At 39.6% G+C, this 17,719-nt stretch overlaps 1 protein-coding gene across 5 annotated transcripts in view; it reads left to right on the plus strand.

Moving 5' to 3' along the window:
• Positions 1 to 1,579: 1,579 nt before the first annotated feature.
• Positions 1,580 to 17,719, plus strand: part of LOC143270263 (putative Polycomb group protein ASXL2) — a 29,587-nt gene continuing 13,447 nt past the window's right edge. For 2 of the 5 annotated variants that reach the window (XM_076559558.1, XM_076559559.1), the window contains exons 1-3: positions 1,584 to 1,806; positions 6,923 to 7,070; positions 16,982 to 17,097. In XM_076559558.1, coding sequence (XP_076415673.1) covers positions 1,729 to 1,806; positions 6,923 to 7,070; positions 16,982 to 17,097 — 342 coding nt within the window. In that variant the 5' untranslated portion in view covers positions 1,584 to 1,728. Of the gene's footprint in view, positions 1,807 to 6,922; positions 7,071 to 16,981; positions 17,098 to 17,719 lie in introns of all 5 variants that reach the window. The other 3 variants (XM_076559557.1, XM_076559560.1, XM_076559561.1) reach the window with 3 other exon arrangements.

The raw sequence follows: 17,719 nt of genomic DNA on the forward strand, positions 1-17,719 counted from the left end.
TTTTTAAAGCATGTGGTGTAAATGAGTTTCTAAACGGTCTTATTAAATAAAAACACAGAACCAGAAATAGGGGTGAAAATCTGACCGAGATCAGAGGGGTAGGAACAGCTGCCAGGCTCCAAAGAGAGCGACTTCCTTTCTAAGCAGACTTATATGCCTTTTCCGTTCTGTTTTCTAATTGGCTCTCTCAACCCAGCTACATCACTTCCTCTGCCTGCCCAGCTCTGTCACTTCCTGTCTATCTGTACAGACCTCCTATGGTTGGTGCTGGGATTAAAGGCGTGTGTAACTACACTTGGCTCTGTTCTCTAGTGTGACCTTGAACTCACAGAGATCCAGACAGATTAATGTGTGCTAACATTGCATGACTTTTGTGTTTACTATAGTGGCTGGCCTTCCTCTGATCTCCAGGCAAGCTTTATTTTACTGGGGGACACAGATAAAATATCACCACGATGTGGTTTTATGCTTAAAAATGCATTGCTTATACTTCTCTTTTCTGTTTCTTTTCTTTCTTTTCATTTTTTAGTTTTTGGTTTCTTGAGACAGGGTTTCTCTGTGTAGTACTGATTGTAGAGCAGGCTGGCCTTGACCTCTGCCTCTGTCTCCCAAGTTCTGGGATTAAACGCATGCAGTTAACTATACCTTCCTGTTTCTTAATGCAGAAGTGCTTAACATTAGACTTATGGTAGAACATTAGACCCATTTTCTTTTCTTTTTTAAAATTATTTACTTTTTACTTTATGTGCATTGGTGTTTTACATGCATGTGTGTCTGTGTGAGCATGTTGGATTTCCCTGGAACTGGAATTACAAAAAGTTGTTAGTGGCCATGTGGGTGTTGGGAATTGAACCCTGGTCCTGGAAGAGCAGCCAGTGGTCTTATCTCTACAATCCCAGTTCCATTTCCTTAATGTAGTGACAGACCAAGATAAGGATGCCTGTTAGTGAATTTTATTGCCCTTTTTTGAGAGCACAGTAAAGTCTGATGACACTTCAAAATGAATTTTTTCCCTTAGGAGCTTGCTTTATAGTAGAGAATGGCATTGAACTTGGGATTCTTTTGCCTCAGTCTCCTAAATTCTGGGGTTATAGTTGTGTGCCATCATGCCCCACTCAAAAAACTTTTTTCATCATAATAATAAATTATTATGCACATAAAATTTTAGAAAATGAGAAAGAAAGCTAATCCATGCAAAAAAAGTCTGTAAATTGTCTTTAAAGTGATCTCCTGTGAAGCTTAAGTACAAGAAACCACGGCAGTTTTGTTTACAAATCAGATTTAGTTTAGTGCAGCAGCACACAAGAAGCTGGAGATTTATTTGAATCTGTGTGTGTGTGTGTGTGTGTGCGCGCGCGCGCGCGCGCGCGCGTGCGTGTACATGCTTTCCACTTTAATTATACTTACAAAGTTTTGTGTGTAAATAAAGTAGGTTTGCAAAATAAATTTGATATTGTTCTATGTTGACTTTTTTGTTTTTCTTTTACTTAAATGTTAGATTACGGATTTTTTTCCCCTTTAGATACTCAAAAATGAATTTTCCATTCATTTTTTTTCATGGCAATATCTTTCTGTATTAATATTTTTTACAGTTAGTAAAACAGGAATATTGATCAATTAAAGAAATTAAGTCAGCATTACAAAGAATATTCAGAGATAAACTAATCACTATGCTCTTCACCTGCTTTGCTTTGTAGTGGGACTTCCCCTCTTGCATGCTTAAATGCAATGCTCCACACAAACTCCCGAGGTGAAGAGGGCATCTTCTATAAAGTCCCAGGTAGAATGGGAGTATATACTTTGAAGGTAAGTTGCTTGGGAGCCAAGAAAGAGTAAGCGACAATGTATAATAATTGAGTCACAGAGACAGAATTCAATATTTCAACCCTAAAATAAGTAAGTAAATAAATTTGGGAGAGGGAGGAGATGTTCTGGGAATTGAAGGCAGGGCCTCATGAATACTAAGAAGGCACCCTTTGTATATATTCTTATTTAACATGGGTTTTTTTTTTTAGATTTATTTTATGTGTATCTGTGTACCACATACATGCAGTACTCATGGATGCCAGAAGGGGGTGTTTCATTCCCTGGAACTAGAGTTTCAGATGGTTGCTAGTGACTCTGTGGGTACTGAGGATTGAACCTGAGGTCCTCTGGAAGGAAGAGCAGCTGTCAGTGTTAACTGCTGAGCCCTTTCTCTAGCCCGTTTCTTATTTTACAGAACTTCAAAATATTTCAATTACAAATTGAGGATTCTTTTTTTGAAACATACTGCGTAGAGCCATAGATTCTTTTCTTTTTCTTTCTTTCTTTTTTTTTTTAAAGATTTATTTATTATGTATACAGTGTTCTGCCTGCATGTACCCCTGCCCGCCAGAAGAGGGCACCAGGTCTCATTACAGATGGTTGTGAGCCACCATGTGGTTGCTGGGTATTGTACTCAGGACCTCTGGAAGAGCAGTCAGTACTCTTAATCACTGAGCCATCTCTCTAGCCCAGATTCTTTTCTTTATTCATAAATTTCCCCACTAAAACTTAGTTATGGTTATTATTCCTTTTTTTTCTTTCAGAGCTGAGGACCGAACCCAGGGCCTTGCACTTGCTAGGCAAGCGCTCTGCCAGTGAGCTAAACCCCCAACCCCTTATTCCTTTTTTAATAAAGGGAAAAAGTAAAGTTTGAAAGATGTAATTCCTGACCAGTGTTGGCTGTATTGTATCAGAAGAAGAATAGGAACTTTGATCCGATTCCACACCCACATTTCTTCTTCCATAACAAGCTGGCTAATACCTCATTTGTACACTGAAATGGTGACCTTTTCTCATCAATATCCTTTCACTTATGAGTAGGAAAACCAATGTAAATGAGCTTAGTAAATAGGCTGGAAAATGTGTGAACTCATACAGCTAAACTAAACATTCATGGGAAATCCAGGCTGGGTCCAGATGATCAAAAGGTGTCATCTGGTCTTGGTCTGTTCTTTCTTTTACTTTGTTCTCAGTCAGCCTCTCCTCCTCGTCCACGGATTCAGTCCGAGTCTCCGTTCTACAGACTGAGAGTCTAGAGACAAGAGTCCAAGACTGAAGCAGGGCTCCACCTCACTCAGACTGACTGACCCGTGTGACACCCACCGTTCATGAGTTATGGCTGTTGACAAATGTCGAATCGTTGTCATCCTTGATGTGGGGTTGTAGTTGAGCTTGTGACAGCCTGATAATTAGGAGAGGGCTTGTTTCTCAAAGGAAGTTTATCAGCAAACCAGAATGGCAGACTATTTGACAGACTGTTGTACCCCAAGTGACACGTCCGTAGAGACCGCTGTCTGTCCCACTGCCTCCTGTCTCTGAGCTTATCACGGTGCTCAGTGGCAGTATTGCGTCCACTGACATTAAGAACTCTGACCTGAGGTGCTGAGATGGTTCAGCATGTGAAGGCACTGACAGCCTGTTTTTGGTTCCCTGGGCACATATAAATGAAGGACAGAACCAACTCCTACAAGTTGTCCTATAACTTTCATATGTGTGCTATGGCACACAGGTACCCAACATAAAACAAAACACAGAAAATGAACACCTAGGTTTGGTGGCCGTGCATGCCTTTAATCCCAAGCACTCTGGAGGCAGATGTAGGTATCTCTGAATTCTAGGCAGGCAAGCCAGTGAGATCCTGTCTCAAAACAAAACAAAAGAGGAACAAATCCCACATCTAGCAGCTTAATGTGGTGGCATATGGTTATCAATCATAGTACTCAGGAGGCCAAGGTAAAAGGTCCTGTCCAGTTCTAGATCACCCTGACCTATATAGTGAGCTCAAGGCCAATCTGTGCAATATATATAGCACAACCCTATTCTGCCTTTTAATGTTAACTTCCTCTGACTGTCTGCAGTGTTTAACTTGTGGGTGTTATGGGACTTTAGCCCTAAATGAAGCTTTCATGATCTCATTTTGATACTTTAGCTATTCTAGATCTTCCATGATTTTAATTGCATTCATTAAATGCGTACTGTGTTGGAGAGAGAGGGAAAGAAATCCTCAAAATGTATTTTCTGTTATTACATACCAATTAGTACAGTTCTTCTGATACCATGTGTTCGGGGGTTTCTCCCATATATCAAGCAGTTCTCCAACTGAAGTCAGCTAGCTGCCTTTAATTTAACTCAGTTTTCACTGTTTGGCTATTGTGTCGGTCAAAGGGCCCAGTACTAAAGGTTACCCTTCACTTCAGCTATTAGTTACAAGTCTTTGGATGAGACCTAAGCTCTAGGACTGCTTACAAAAGATGTTAGAGGAAAAAAAAATCTTTGAGTTTTCTATTTATTGTAATGTAGATAAAAGACATTCATGAAGTGAGGTGTGGCCACTGAGTATAGAATCTGTCTTGGCATACCAGTCTCCAAGCACAGACTTTAGCCATGTGCAAGCTCATCCAAACCCCTGGTCTTTAGAGTTTTTATGGAGGATTTGTGATATGAGTGTGATTTTTGTCATTGGCCATCAACTCAACCTTCGTTCTTGAGAAGATGGACTAAAAGTTCCAATTTTCTAATTACATAATTGTTTCTCTTAGTAGTCAGTCCCTACTCTGAGGCAGACCATTCCGAGCCAACAAAGAATCATCCAAACAGACGATCTAATTATCAGTAGAGTCAAAGACCAAATAGCAGAACAATAGGTTTTCCTAATCTGCTGTTGATCAGGAAAGTACAAAAGTTTCAGCACTCTGTAGCAAGAGCTCAGAGTTCACTGTAGACAGCAGTTAAGAGTACTTGCTGATGTTACAGAGAAGCAAGATTCAGTTTCTAGCCTGATGCCCTCTTCTGGCCTCTACAGGCACTGCACACACATGGTGTGTGTATACATGCATGCAAAACTCTCATACATAAAATCTTTAAAGAAAAAAACTAAGAGTTCAAATAATCATATCGTCAAGTCTATGCCAAAAATAGACTAAGATGAATAATCTATAGTTCTTGATCTCTGTAATGCTTACATTTTAGTTATTAAAATTTTCATATTTACAAAATATATTGTGAAACTCTTCCATTATAATGACACAAAATAAAGATTAGTTTTGAATAAAGGGGTTTAGAAAGTTTGTGTTATTACTTGTAAGATTTAAGTTGGACTTGAACATATACATAAGAAGAGTGAAGGCCTTCAAGGATAAGTAGCTCAAATGAAGGAACAGATAAAATTCTGGATGAATTTGAAAGTAGAGGAAATTGGATTAAGTGATAATCACTGTAGTTGGGATAATTGATAAATTAACAAAGTTTTACCCTGACTGAGCTCTGTGTTTGGGTGGGGTATTGAGTAAGTAGATGGCAGAGGTCTTCAGAGAGAACCATGTCATCAGATCTATGTGTTATGATTTTTATGAAAAGGAGATTACAGTTTGGTGTAGGAACTCAGAGTAGTAATATAGGTAGACACAAGACATTTGAGGCACAGAACACGTTGCATTTGGTATGTGTAAAACAGTGGGTGAGAAATGATTCTAAGATCATGAGCCGTTGATCCCAAGGGGATCACAAGTTTTTTGCAAAAAGAAGATAATTATATTTGTATTTCAGATACTTGTTGAACCTACAGGTCAAGATGTCTGGCTGGCAACTAACTCTATAAAAGCTGTCCTGCATTTTGAAAGAAGGAATATAAAAATATGGGGTCTGTATTTTAAGAAAGTGTATAACATAAGAGATGGATTAGAGAGAAAAATTTAAGTGGAAAAATACTGTTCTTGCTCAATCGGACTTAATGGCCTTGGGTAGATGTCATGTGGTGCCAGTTAGATGGAGGGCAATTTTTTTGTGTTTGTCAGTTCAATTTTTAATGTGATAAAAATAATTATATGGGATAACAAAGTATTGATGGAAAGAAAATCCATAAGAAATAACATTCATTTATCCATTTATTTATATAAGCTTTTTGTACTATGTAAACACATAGTAACTAGTACTGAGCTCTCATAAAGGCTATGTTGTGAACATTTAATATTAATTAGCTCATTTAATTTCTGTGTGCTCTTTTAAGGTAGGTGCTATCACCCCACCTTAGACACTGAAATGAGGTTATGGGAGATTGAGACTAAGGCTGTGTAACTGGGAGAAGATGAAGCCAGAGAGCCCTGCATCACTAGCCTTTCGTATGCTGCTACTCTTTTCTCACATGAAATGGTCATAGTTATGCTGTCTGTTTAATATTCTCATTATTCAGAGCTGAAACTAAAGAGATTGATGTGATTCTTTAAAAAACAAACAACAGGCTGTGCGGTGGTGGCGCACGCCTTTAATTGCCCACCTTTAAAGCACTCGGAGGCAGAGGTAGTTGGATCTCTGTGAGTTCGAAGCCATCCTGGTCTACAAAAGAGAGTTCCAGGACAGCCAGAGCTGTTACGCAGAGAAACCCTGTCTCAAAAAACCACATAACGAAACAAAAACTCCTTTTCTTGATGCTACTCATTAACCAATATTGAGGACCCAGTTAGGTGAAAATAATGTGATAATCTTGTTCTCCTGACTTTAATTCTAGAATTGAATTCAGAATACATAGGGCAACCCACCCCACCCCACCCCACCCCACCCCACCCCCGACACAAATATGTCTAACAAAATCATTATTAGCTTTTTAAACCTGAACATTACGTCTTTTACCTGGATTTACGGCTACCAATTTTCTGTAACTTAAACATATGTGGTACCTGCATATGAATGTTGTGTATAATTTTTATCTTCTGGGTGTAGGTGGAAAATTAATTTATTTGACCAAAAAAAGGGGGAAGTATCAGGATTTCAGCTAATATTGGTGGTTTTACTATTTTATAATAGTAAAAATTAATCAGTTAAGTTACTGTATTACATACTAGAAATTTAGTTTGGATTTGCTAAAATGGTAATAATCCTAACAGGATGCCTACATTTTCAGAAAGATGTGCCAGATGGAGTGAAAGAGCTGTCAGAAGGTTCAGAAGAAAGCAGTGATGGTCAGTCAGATTCTCAGAGCTCTGAGAACAGCAGCAGCAGTGATGGCGGCAGCCACAAAGAGGGGAGAAAGAGCAGGTGGAAGAGGAAAGGTAATCCCCACTGCTGCAGGGCAGTGCCTTCTCGCTCTCGACCATCCGCCTCTTCTTTCCCTGTAGCCTAGTGCTCTGCCTGGTTGCCTGCAGGGGCGGAAGCGTCTGTATTTCACCTGCTGGACACAGTGCAGCAGCCGCCAGCTTCATGGACCTTTTGGACTGTGTGACTGAGAAATTTTCAAAAATAGACTTTTCTAGTCGGGCATGGGGGCACGTGCCTTTAATCCCAGCACTTGGGAGGCAGGCAGGCAGATCTCTGTGAGTTCGAGGTCAGCCTAGTCTACAGAGTGAGTTCCAGGACAGCCAGGGCGACACAGAGAAACCCTGTCTCAAAAACCAAAATGAAACAGACAAATCTGTATCTATATATAAATCTCTCTCTATGTAGATATCTATATATATGCTTTTAGGAGCTGGGAGATTGCTCTGTGGCTAATATGCTGTGTGAGCATAAAGAACCGAGTTTGGATCCCTAGCACATACGGATATATAACACCAGTAAAGGGGATGAGGAATTATGCATTTCCTGGGGCTCGCTGGCCATGCAGCCTAGCCAGCACTATGAGCTCCAGGTTCAATGAGAGATCCTGTCAGAGAGAGAGAGAGAGAGAGAGAGAGAGAGAGAGAGAGAGAGAGAGAGAGAGAGAGAGAGAGAGATATGAAAGAGGGGGTGTGTTGGTGGGGTTGTTCTGGGAGCTGTAATACGGGAATATATAATGAGCATAAGGACCACAGTTCGAGTCCCAGAATGTTGGCCAGGCATGACAGCTGCCTGTAATCTCAGCCAGCACTTAAGCAAAGACAGGATCCTGGTTAGCTAGACTAGCTCAAGTCGACAAGCTGAGGGTTTAGTGAGAGATCCTGCCTTGATAGAAAGTGGAGAGTACTCAAGGAAGACGCCAACATCAATGTTGAGCCTCTGCACACATCCGACCTGCACACTACACATACATCTATAAGGGAGAAAACCCATGGAGAGTGGTCACGATAGACACTTAAATACATGCATGCATCCACACAAAAAATGTCCTTTTGGAGAACACTTTTAGATTCGGGTTGATAAGTACAGTGTTTCCATTTGCTTTCTACTTGTTCATATGCACAGACTTGCTCACATCAGGTTTTGCTGCTTTGTGCTTTTTTGCTTACATGTGTTATATTCTTGGCTTTTTGGAACAGGGTCTCACCATGTAGCACTGGTTTATAATTGGATATGTAGACTGGGCTGGCATTCAATTGGTTAATCATCATGCCTCTGCCTCTTGAGTGCTCAAACTACAGACTGGAAGTTATGTTTTGGAGTTGTGTTTTAGCAGTCAGGTTTGTCCCATGTCTCTTCTATGTTTGTTACTTGTACTTGGTAATGTGTACTAGCACATTCTTATCATCCGGGTTCTATTTCCACCGGAATTCGCTCTTGGTAGTGTACTTTCTAAAACTTGGGACAGATGCGTTATTTACAAAGACATGTGTGCACACAAATGCCATACAGTGTATTTTCACTGCCCCGTCCACATAGTCTTCTGGCTGACTTCTGATCTTTTCTACTATCTGCATGGTTTTGTCTTTTTGAGACTATCAGAAAGTTGGAACCTTTTCAAATGGACATTGTTTTATTTATTTATTTATTTATTTATTTATTTATTTATTTATTTATTTATTTTTAGTTTTTTTTTGTTTTTTGAGACAGGGTTTCTCTGTGTAGCCTTGGCTGTCCTGGATCTCGCTCTGTAGACCAGGCCTGCCTTGAACTCACAGAGATCCACCTGCCCCTGCTTCCCAGGTGCTAGGATTAAAGGCGTGCACCACCACTGCCTGGCATTAAATGGGCATTATTTTAAAACTGACATTACAATTTTTTTTCTGAGTGTGTTCTTGTACACACCTTCATTCACATGTGCACTGGTGCCATGACAGTTGTATACAGATGAGAGGACATCTTACAGGAATTGATTCTCTCCTTTTAACCATGTGAGTCTTAGGGATCAAACTCAATTGTCAAGCATGGCGACAAGGTGTTTTCCAACCAAACCACCTCACTGGCTCCAGATTGGCATCTTTAATTTAGTAATGTGTGTTGGAGATTTCTCCATGCGTTTTCATGGCTTATGGTACATTGCCTTGTGGAACTAAATAGTATTTGACATGATTTGCATATAGCCATTCACCAACTAAAAGATGTATTTGTTACTTCATGTTTTACCATTTATGAGTGAAAACTACTATGAACTTTGTTTTTCTGTGGGCACATGTTGTCTTTGTGTAAATTCACAAGAGTGTGACTGATGCATTGTGATGAGTATGTTAAATGTTGTAAAACGCTGCCACACCACTACAGTGAATGGCAGTTGCTGTTGCTTTGAATCTTTACCAGCAGTTCGTATTGTCTGCCAGTCTTCTAGACTTTGGCCATTCTAATGGTGCGCATCTGTCTGTCACTGCTGTCATTTGTATTTCCCTGATTGCATGTATGGAGAAGTCTTTCTGCATGCTTATTTTCCATTTGAATAGGCTCTTTGGTGAGAAGTGTGCCCTGGTTCTTGGCCCATTTTTGTTAAGGTTAGGATGTCAGGGTTTTTTTGTTTGTTTGTTTTTTGTTTTCTAATAATTGGCCTTCAGGAGTTCATTGTTCATTTTGAATAGTATTTTTTTAAAAGATTTATTTTCATTTTATGTGTATTTAAGTTTTATCTGAGTGTATGTTTGTATCATGTGCGTACCTGGTGCCCACAGATGCCAGAAGAGGGCATTGGATCCCCCCGGGACTGGAGTTATGGATGGTGATGAGCCGCCATTGTGGGTGGTGGGAGTTGAACCTGGGTCCTCTGCAAGAGCAGCCAGTGCTCTTTACTGCTGAGCCTGCTCTCTAGCCCTGGATTATAGTCTTTTATTTGGTAAGGTTTTTTTCTGTATATTTTCTCAAAAACTATAGTCCTTCCCCCTTTGGCAGTTTTCCCCTCTCCAAATGTGTGTGTGTTCGTATGTATGTGGATATGAGACATGCTCGTGCATGCCAGTGTCAAGATCAGAAGACAGCATTCAGGAGTTGGCTCTCACTACTTACACCTTATTGGAGGCAGAATCTCTCTTATTTCTGCCACTGCCCCGAAGCTTCTGGGCAGCTCCTCTGTCTTTACCTCCATTTTGCCTTCGGAACGCTGGGATTGTAGGTCAGTGCTTCCAGATCTGCTTTTTATGAGTCTCAGAGATCTGACTCATGTTGTCAGGTTTTTGGCAAGGACTGGTACCCGTTGAGCCATCTCTCTAGTCCTGGATCTGGCAGTTTCTTTTTACAAAGCAGAAGTTTTTAATTTGAATGTAGTCCAGTTTATCAGTCCTTTGTTTTGTGATCTTGAGCCTTTGGTATTGTATCTAAAAGTGATGACCAAGTCTAGGCTCACCTACATTTTCTTCTATATCTTCTAGAAGTTTTATCATCTTGAGTTTTAAGTCTGTGATTAATTTTAATTCTTTTTGTTTTTTTAAAGATTTATTTATTTACATATTTTATGCATATGAGTATTCTATTTGCATGTATGTTTGCATGACAGTAGAGGGCACCAGATCTCATTACAGTTGGTTGTGAGCCACCAAGTGGTTGCTGGGAATTGAACCCAGGTCCTCTGGAAGAGCAGCTAGTGCTCTTAACCACTGAGCCATTTCTCCAGGTCCTAATTTTAATTGTTAAAAAATGTTGAGTATGTGTGTGCTGTGTGCATGGGGGGCAGACAGAGCGAAAGAGGGACTAGCTGGCCTGGGTCTACGCCACGGTGCAGTTTGGAGGTCATTGGACGACTTTGTTCAGTCCTTCCACCGCTCTGTGGATTTCCGGCACCGTCCTCAGACCGTGGTGCTTATGCTGCCGTCATCACCTTTCCTTGCTGAGCCGTCTCACCAACCTCAGTTTGAGGTCATTGTTGAGGTAAATCTGCATCTTGCAGTGAGGATATGCAGTTAGCTGGGTATGGTGGTGCACACACACCTTTAGTCCCAGCACTCGGGAGACAGATGCAGCCAGATATGAATTCAAGGCCAGCCAGAGCTACATAATGAGATCTTACCACAAAAAAGAAAAAAAAAGTGCAAGTTTTATTTTTATTTAACTTAAATGGTGAAATGAGTTGGACAACATTCTAAATTTTTACCTTAATTTATTCTTAGCTGTGACCGTCATAGATGCTTTACCATTACTTATTTGTAACTCTTGTCTGATTCTGGTCCCAGGCTTGGAGCACTGGCTGTTCTCAGCTCTCTCCTTACTAGGAAAAGAATGTTCATTACTACTAGCTAACACCAGATGTAGTCTGCCTGTCTTTGCTCTCATACCATTTGATATCTTTTCATAGCGAACCTAAGACACGTAAGGAATAATGGCTATATGACAACCCTTTCCCTGGAAGGCTTTTCTGTTATGAATAACATTTTACCATCTATTCTTGTTAATCTCTAGCTTTTTGTTAGATTCTGTTTGAAGAGGGGAAATTTTAGACTTCTGAATACCTTATGGGGTATTGATTTTCCTGCGTAGAGTAGACATTCAGTTTTCCCCAGTTTTAATATCTTCTAAGTTGAATTATGCTTCCCGTAATCATAGACTTGTTAATTTTAACTGCCTTGAGAACTGTTGATGTGCCATATCAGAAAAATAGGTGGTTTTTTTTGTTGTTGTTGTTGTTGTTTTTGTTTTTTTACTTCCTTCTCTTTATCCCCAATCTAGTGGTTGTGCTACTCTTGGGGAGCATGGAAATAATTCATTAACTTACTCATTTATGTTCTCTGGTATAACTACTATGCATACAGTTCAAGAAAACTAATCCCATAATCTTAGTTTACAGGTTCATTGGAGAGGCACCAAACTTCAGTTATCAGACACAAATGAGATGAAAACAAAATGAAATAGGGCCTTCTTGCAAATCCTTGATAAATAATTTCAGAATGATCCCTGATAATGATGAACAGCAGCTGTGGCCCAGGTCTTTTATTCTAAAAAAATCCCCCCACCCCCCAGACATGGTTCCACTGTGTAGCCTGGCTATCCTGGAACTCACGCTATAGACCAGGCTGATCTCAAACTCACAGAGATCTGCCTGCTTCTGCCTCCCAAGTGCTGGGACTAAAGGCTGGGCTCCCACTGCCTGGCCATTCTGCAGATTTTTTAAACCCCCGATTTGGGAAGGCTAATGCTACAGGTGAAAGGGGCTTTGTCTTTTCTCCACTTCTCTCCAGCTTCAACTTTTCTCTATAAGTTTGAAAATTATAGAACAAAGCCAAGACATCAGGCAAGGGAAATACCTAGCAAGATTCATATTTTCTAGGTGGCTTCATAAACAAGAAGATCAACATTAAAGGTGGCCAGTTTAAACTGTGAACAAAAATCATTGTCTTTGGAATGTATTGGAACATCTTTATTTGGGGATGGAGTGCTCACATGTTCTCACATAGCCCAGGCTAGTCTGGAACTGACTATTTAGCCAGAGCTGGCTGTGAACTCCTAGCTTTCTTGCCTCTACCTCCCAAGAGCTGGAGTGACAAGCAGATTACCCCATCTGGCTTTATTTTTACTTTTTTGGTTTTTGAGACAAGTCTCACTGTGTAGCTGTGGCTGGCCTGGAACTTGCTAAATAGATATCAATAAGCCGGGCTCATTCCTACCTTTTAAGAGTCACACATGCAGGGCTGGGGTGATGGCTCAGCAGTTAGTGCACTTGTTGTTCTCGCAGAGGATCTGGTTCCTTTCCCAGCACTCACATAGCCGCTCACAACCATCTGTAAGTTCATTAGGGGATCCCATGCCCCTTCCTGGCCCCACACAGTGCACAGGTATACATGGAAGCAAAGTACCCGTTCATGTAAAATGAAGATGGTTTTTTTTTTTTTTGTTCTTTTAAATAAATTTTTGAAAAAAGCTACACCTGGTGCAGCGACCCTTTGAGCAGTGGCTCTTGTTGCTGGTGCATTTGTCTGTTAATGGCCATGCCAAAAAATTAAGGTAAGTTCAAATAATGCAGAAATACCTTAAATAACAATCATAAAATTCCACTGTCAGTAGCTCCGTAGGTAAATTTGAATAGTATAACCTTATTCTACATCCTACATAATAATAGATGTTGACAACTAGGTAATAGCAAATTCAGCATTGTTTTTGATCTGCTTTTGATTCATCGCTCTTCTAGAAATGAATATCGTGTCGGCTGTTTCTCCTTGAATTATACTCTGATGAGACAGTCTCTGAAGTTATCAAAATAATTTCTCCAATACTAATTGTTGCTGTTCATTTTTCTTATTTGGGGCTTTGACTCTGAGTTTGACATCATGATTTCAAATGCATTGTAAGACAGGAAGAACATTGAGATAGTATCAAAAACCCACTTCCTTTTTATGTGCAAAAATACAGAGCTCTGACAGCAAAACTGATACTTTTAGTTGAAAATTGATAGAAACTCTTGATATTTATACCTTTCAGCCAAATAGGAACAGACTAGAACTCAGAAACTCAGTCCAGTATTGAATCTAGCTTATTGATTTATATGTAAAGTAGAGGAAATTACTAGTTTCTAGCTTTGGTTCTTAGCTTTCAGACAGGAAACATGTTCAGAGAAGAGCTTAATGGAATTTCAAGTCAAGGTAAGGTGGAATGATGTCAGAAAAACTACTAATAAAATCAACTGTCTCTCTTACTGTTTTTTGGTCATAGCTAAGGGAAATTTCTGTCTTTCCCCCCAAATATGTTATAAATACTATAATATGAAACAGCTGCATGGATAATTGTTGTTTGTTTTGTTTTCTCCCTTAGAGACAGGATCTCGTTATATAACCCTGGCTGTCCTGGAACTTATGTAGAGCAGACAGACTAGCTTTGAACTGACAGATTCTCCTGCCTCTGCCTCCCAAGTGCTGGGATTTAAGACGCTGCATGGTTATAGTTTTTATCTTGTTATAAGGAAAAGTTGTGAGGTTTGGTTTGCTTTTGCTATTTTTAAGAAAAAAAAAAAAGAGTCAGTGAAATATTCCTTTTCATTGTAAGGGATCCCTGTTTCCCAGAGCACATTACTGTTAGCATATAGTCAAGACTTTTTTTTTTTTTAATCAGTAATTTGCTAACAGGAGTTAGAAAATATGGTAAATCCACTAGCCCTCTGGCATTTTTTTATATGTGCTAAGTTACTGAATGGGGAAGATTGGGTTCTCTTTCAAGTACATCCTAGAAACGAAACTTGTGACAAAGTTAACTTAGGTTGAAAGACTTCTGGGAGATGTTCTTGTTGATAGTGGCTGAGGTGAAGGTTTGGGCACAGCCTGTGTTAAAGATGGCTGTACTATTAGGACTGAGGCTTTAAGGATAACCAGAAGCAAGGGAAAAAGCTTCTGTCTCCCAAGTGATAGAATTAAAGGCCTGTGCCACCAGGCCAGGCTTGATTTTTATTTGAACATTTTAAATGTATGTTTCAAATGTCTGTAAGTTGATAGTAATACTTTAAAAACTTACGCCAGTTGTGGTGGTGGTGATGGTGCATTCCTTTAATCCCAGCACTTGGGAGGCAGAGGCTGGTGGGTGGATATCCATGAGTTTGAGACCAGCATGGTCTACAAAGCAAGTTCCAGGACAGCCAGGGTTACACAGAGAAACACTCTCAGAAACAGAACAAAACAAAACAAAACTTAGTTACTATATGGTTCCTGAAGCAGCAAATTACCACAAACTGTGTGGCTTAAGTAACACAAATTTGTTCTCTCACAGTTCTGAAAGTCAGTTTGTAAGCCCAGGGGTCAGCAAGGAAGCTATCCCTCCAGAGGCTTTCAGAGAGACTCTTCTGTTCCTTGCCTTTTCTGGCTTTCTGTGATGGCCAACTAACTTGCATTATGGCCACTTTATTCTGACCTGGCTTTTTCTTCACCTTCTCTGAATCTGTCTTCACTATGTCTCTTATAAAAATACTTTGTTGTGTGGGATGTGATAACACACAACTTTAATACCAATGCTTGGGAGGCAGAGGCAGGTGGATCTCTCTGAGTTCAAGGCCAGCTAGGGCTGTAAATTGAGACCCTGTCTTGAAAAGTAAAAAATATGTTGTTAAGACTGACTGGCATAATCTAGGTAATATAATCATAAGATACTTAGTCCTTTCACCAATAAAGCAATGTTCGCAGGCTCTGAGAATTCGGATATTAGCACATGTTTTCAGTGGTCACCACTGTCAGCTATTCCAGGTACTTATTCATTGTTCTGAAAATAAAATTTAAATCTTGCCTTTGCTCCATACTAGCTTTGTATCTTTTCTCAAGCTGATTCAGTTTTTTGATAAGTAAATATAGGTTATGAGAACTTATATAGCAGCCAGTGTGTATCTTTGTACTATTTTATTTGCACAGAAAAGAATGTAATGATACAAACCTAGTTATTTAGATTTAGTTATCACTGGAAATAGAATTTCAGGAGCTTGGAATAGAAAATAGAACTTATGCTTTTGTTAGAACATAGAAGGTGCTTTTTTTTAAAGCTGATTGTTATATCAGTTCCTTCCCATGTATATAAACATGATAGTTATGAAGATGAGGATACAGAACCAAAGTTAAATTGTCTTAATATTAGAACATTTAAGAGTAAAGTTGTATGTTGTACTCTAGGCGTTGCTTATTTTACTATGTATATTTCTTATTTTTGTGTCAGTTAGATATCTAGCAGCACATACTTCATGTGTCTTAAATCTTCATGGTCTTAACCAATACCATTTTGCTATAAATGTTTTCAGGTCAAGTATTTAAAAAGAAAATATTAGGCAAAGTGTATTCTTCAAGAGTCATCTCTAGGTTCTTTCCTCTCTTAAATTGAACTTTCCTTGCTCTCACATGAGATGTCTGAACCAACAATTTTCATCTTTCTCCTTAACTAACATAAAATGTATTCATTGATCTTGTAGAAGACATGAGTTTGTTTCTCAGCATCCACAATTGGGCTGCCCACAGTGCCTATAACTCCATCACTAGAGGATCTGATGCTCTCTTTTGGCCTCCATGGGCAATGTCCTCAGATGTATGCATATGTGTTCGTGATCATGTGTGTGTGCATACACACACACACACACACACACACACACACACACACACACACACACCTTATTTTAAAATGGGGCTGGATCGATGGCTCAACAGAGTACTGGCTGCTCTTCCAGAGGACCCGGGTTTAATATCTATCACCCGCCCATGGCACCTCACAACTATCTGTAACCTCTTTCCAGGTGATGCCACACCCTCTTCTGGCCTCTGTGGGCAACAGGCATTACATGGATGTAAAAAATAAAATTTTAAAATGTGCTCACATGATATTAAGTTTTATAGAGCATAAACATGTGCCTGCCATGACTTCAGTGTGGTCCATTTCAGGCTATGCACAGCAGATACGGACGGCATAGGAAGTGGTTGTTTCCAGTAGAGAAGTCTTCAAAACCAGTCTTGAACAGATAGGCTGAAAACTTGGGACCTGAGGGAAGGAGTGACAGGGTTGAAACAGTGGAAGAATTTTAAAGCAGAAATGGCCTTTTTGTCTTCAATTTAAACCTTTCATAACTTCCCACCATGTTGTCATTATTCATCTTCAAGTTTACCTTAGGACCATAGATACTACAGTTCTAATTTGATAACATGGCTCCTTTAATCAGTTCTAATATAGTAAACAATGAGAAGTCATCTATACTAATACTCGCCCCTTCCCCGTCCTATCATCCTGCACTAGAACTTTCTGAGGAAATAAACTGAAAGGGGAGACTGTTTGCAGGACAACTCCAAAGAGAAGATCCTTTCCTAAAGTGTTTGGTCACAGTTGTTAACAGGTAGCAGCATATGATCTGGGGAAGGAGTGGTGCTTGATATCAACTCTGATAACAAATGTTTCCTTGTCAATTTTTCCCTAGTATCATCTAGACTGTCACAGCCATCCTCTCCTCAGTCAGGCTGCCCATCACCTACCATTCCAGCAAGTAAAGTCATTTCTCCATCACAGAAGCACAGCAAAAAGGCATTAAAACAGGTAAGCATTAAGTCTCTGTTTATCAGAAGAATAATCTCTCCAATTAAAAATAATTAGGAAAGCTGGGCTGTGGTGGCACATGCCTATAATCTCAGCATTCAGAAGACAGACAGGTAGATCTCTATGAGTTTTGAAGATCTCTGTGAGTTTGAGGCCAGCCTGGTCTACAGAATGCGTTCCAGGACAGCCAGGGCTACAGAGAGAAAGCCTGTCTAGAAAAAACAAACAAACAAACAAACAAACAAACAAAAAAAAAAACGAATAATTAATAATAATGAGAGCTACATGGTGTTTCACACCTTTAGTTCTGTCGTGTAATGGACAATGATGTATCGAGGTCCTTTTTCAATAAGACACTTCATCAAATCTTCTGTTAATTACTGAAAATTGTTTGAAAACTTGAGATTGATGTCTTCACAGGGTAAATGTCTGCAATCGGCTAATTTGCTGCTAGTAATTTTTGTACTCTGTATCACCCATTGTATGTAGGGTTTAACATGGTTTTGAAGACCCAGATTTTTTCCTAGTTTGCTGAGGTATGTGTTCTGAATCATGAATAGGTGTTTACATTTTAAGAGCTTTTCTTTTTTTTTTTTTTTTTTTTTTTTTTTTTTTTTTTTGG

This window comes from Peromyscus maniculatus, chromosome 22 (genome assembly GCF_049852395.1).
Source record: "Peromyscus maniculatus bairdii isolate BWxNUB_F1_BW_parent chromosome 22, HU_Pman_BW_mat_3.1, whole genome shotgun sequence".
NCBI lineage: Eukaryota > Metazoa > Chordata > Mammalia > Rodentia > Cricetidae > Peromyscus > Peromyscus maniculatus.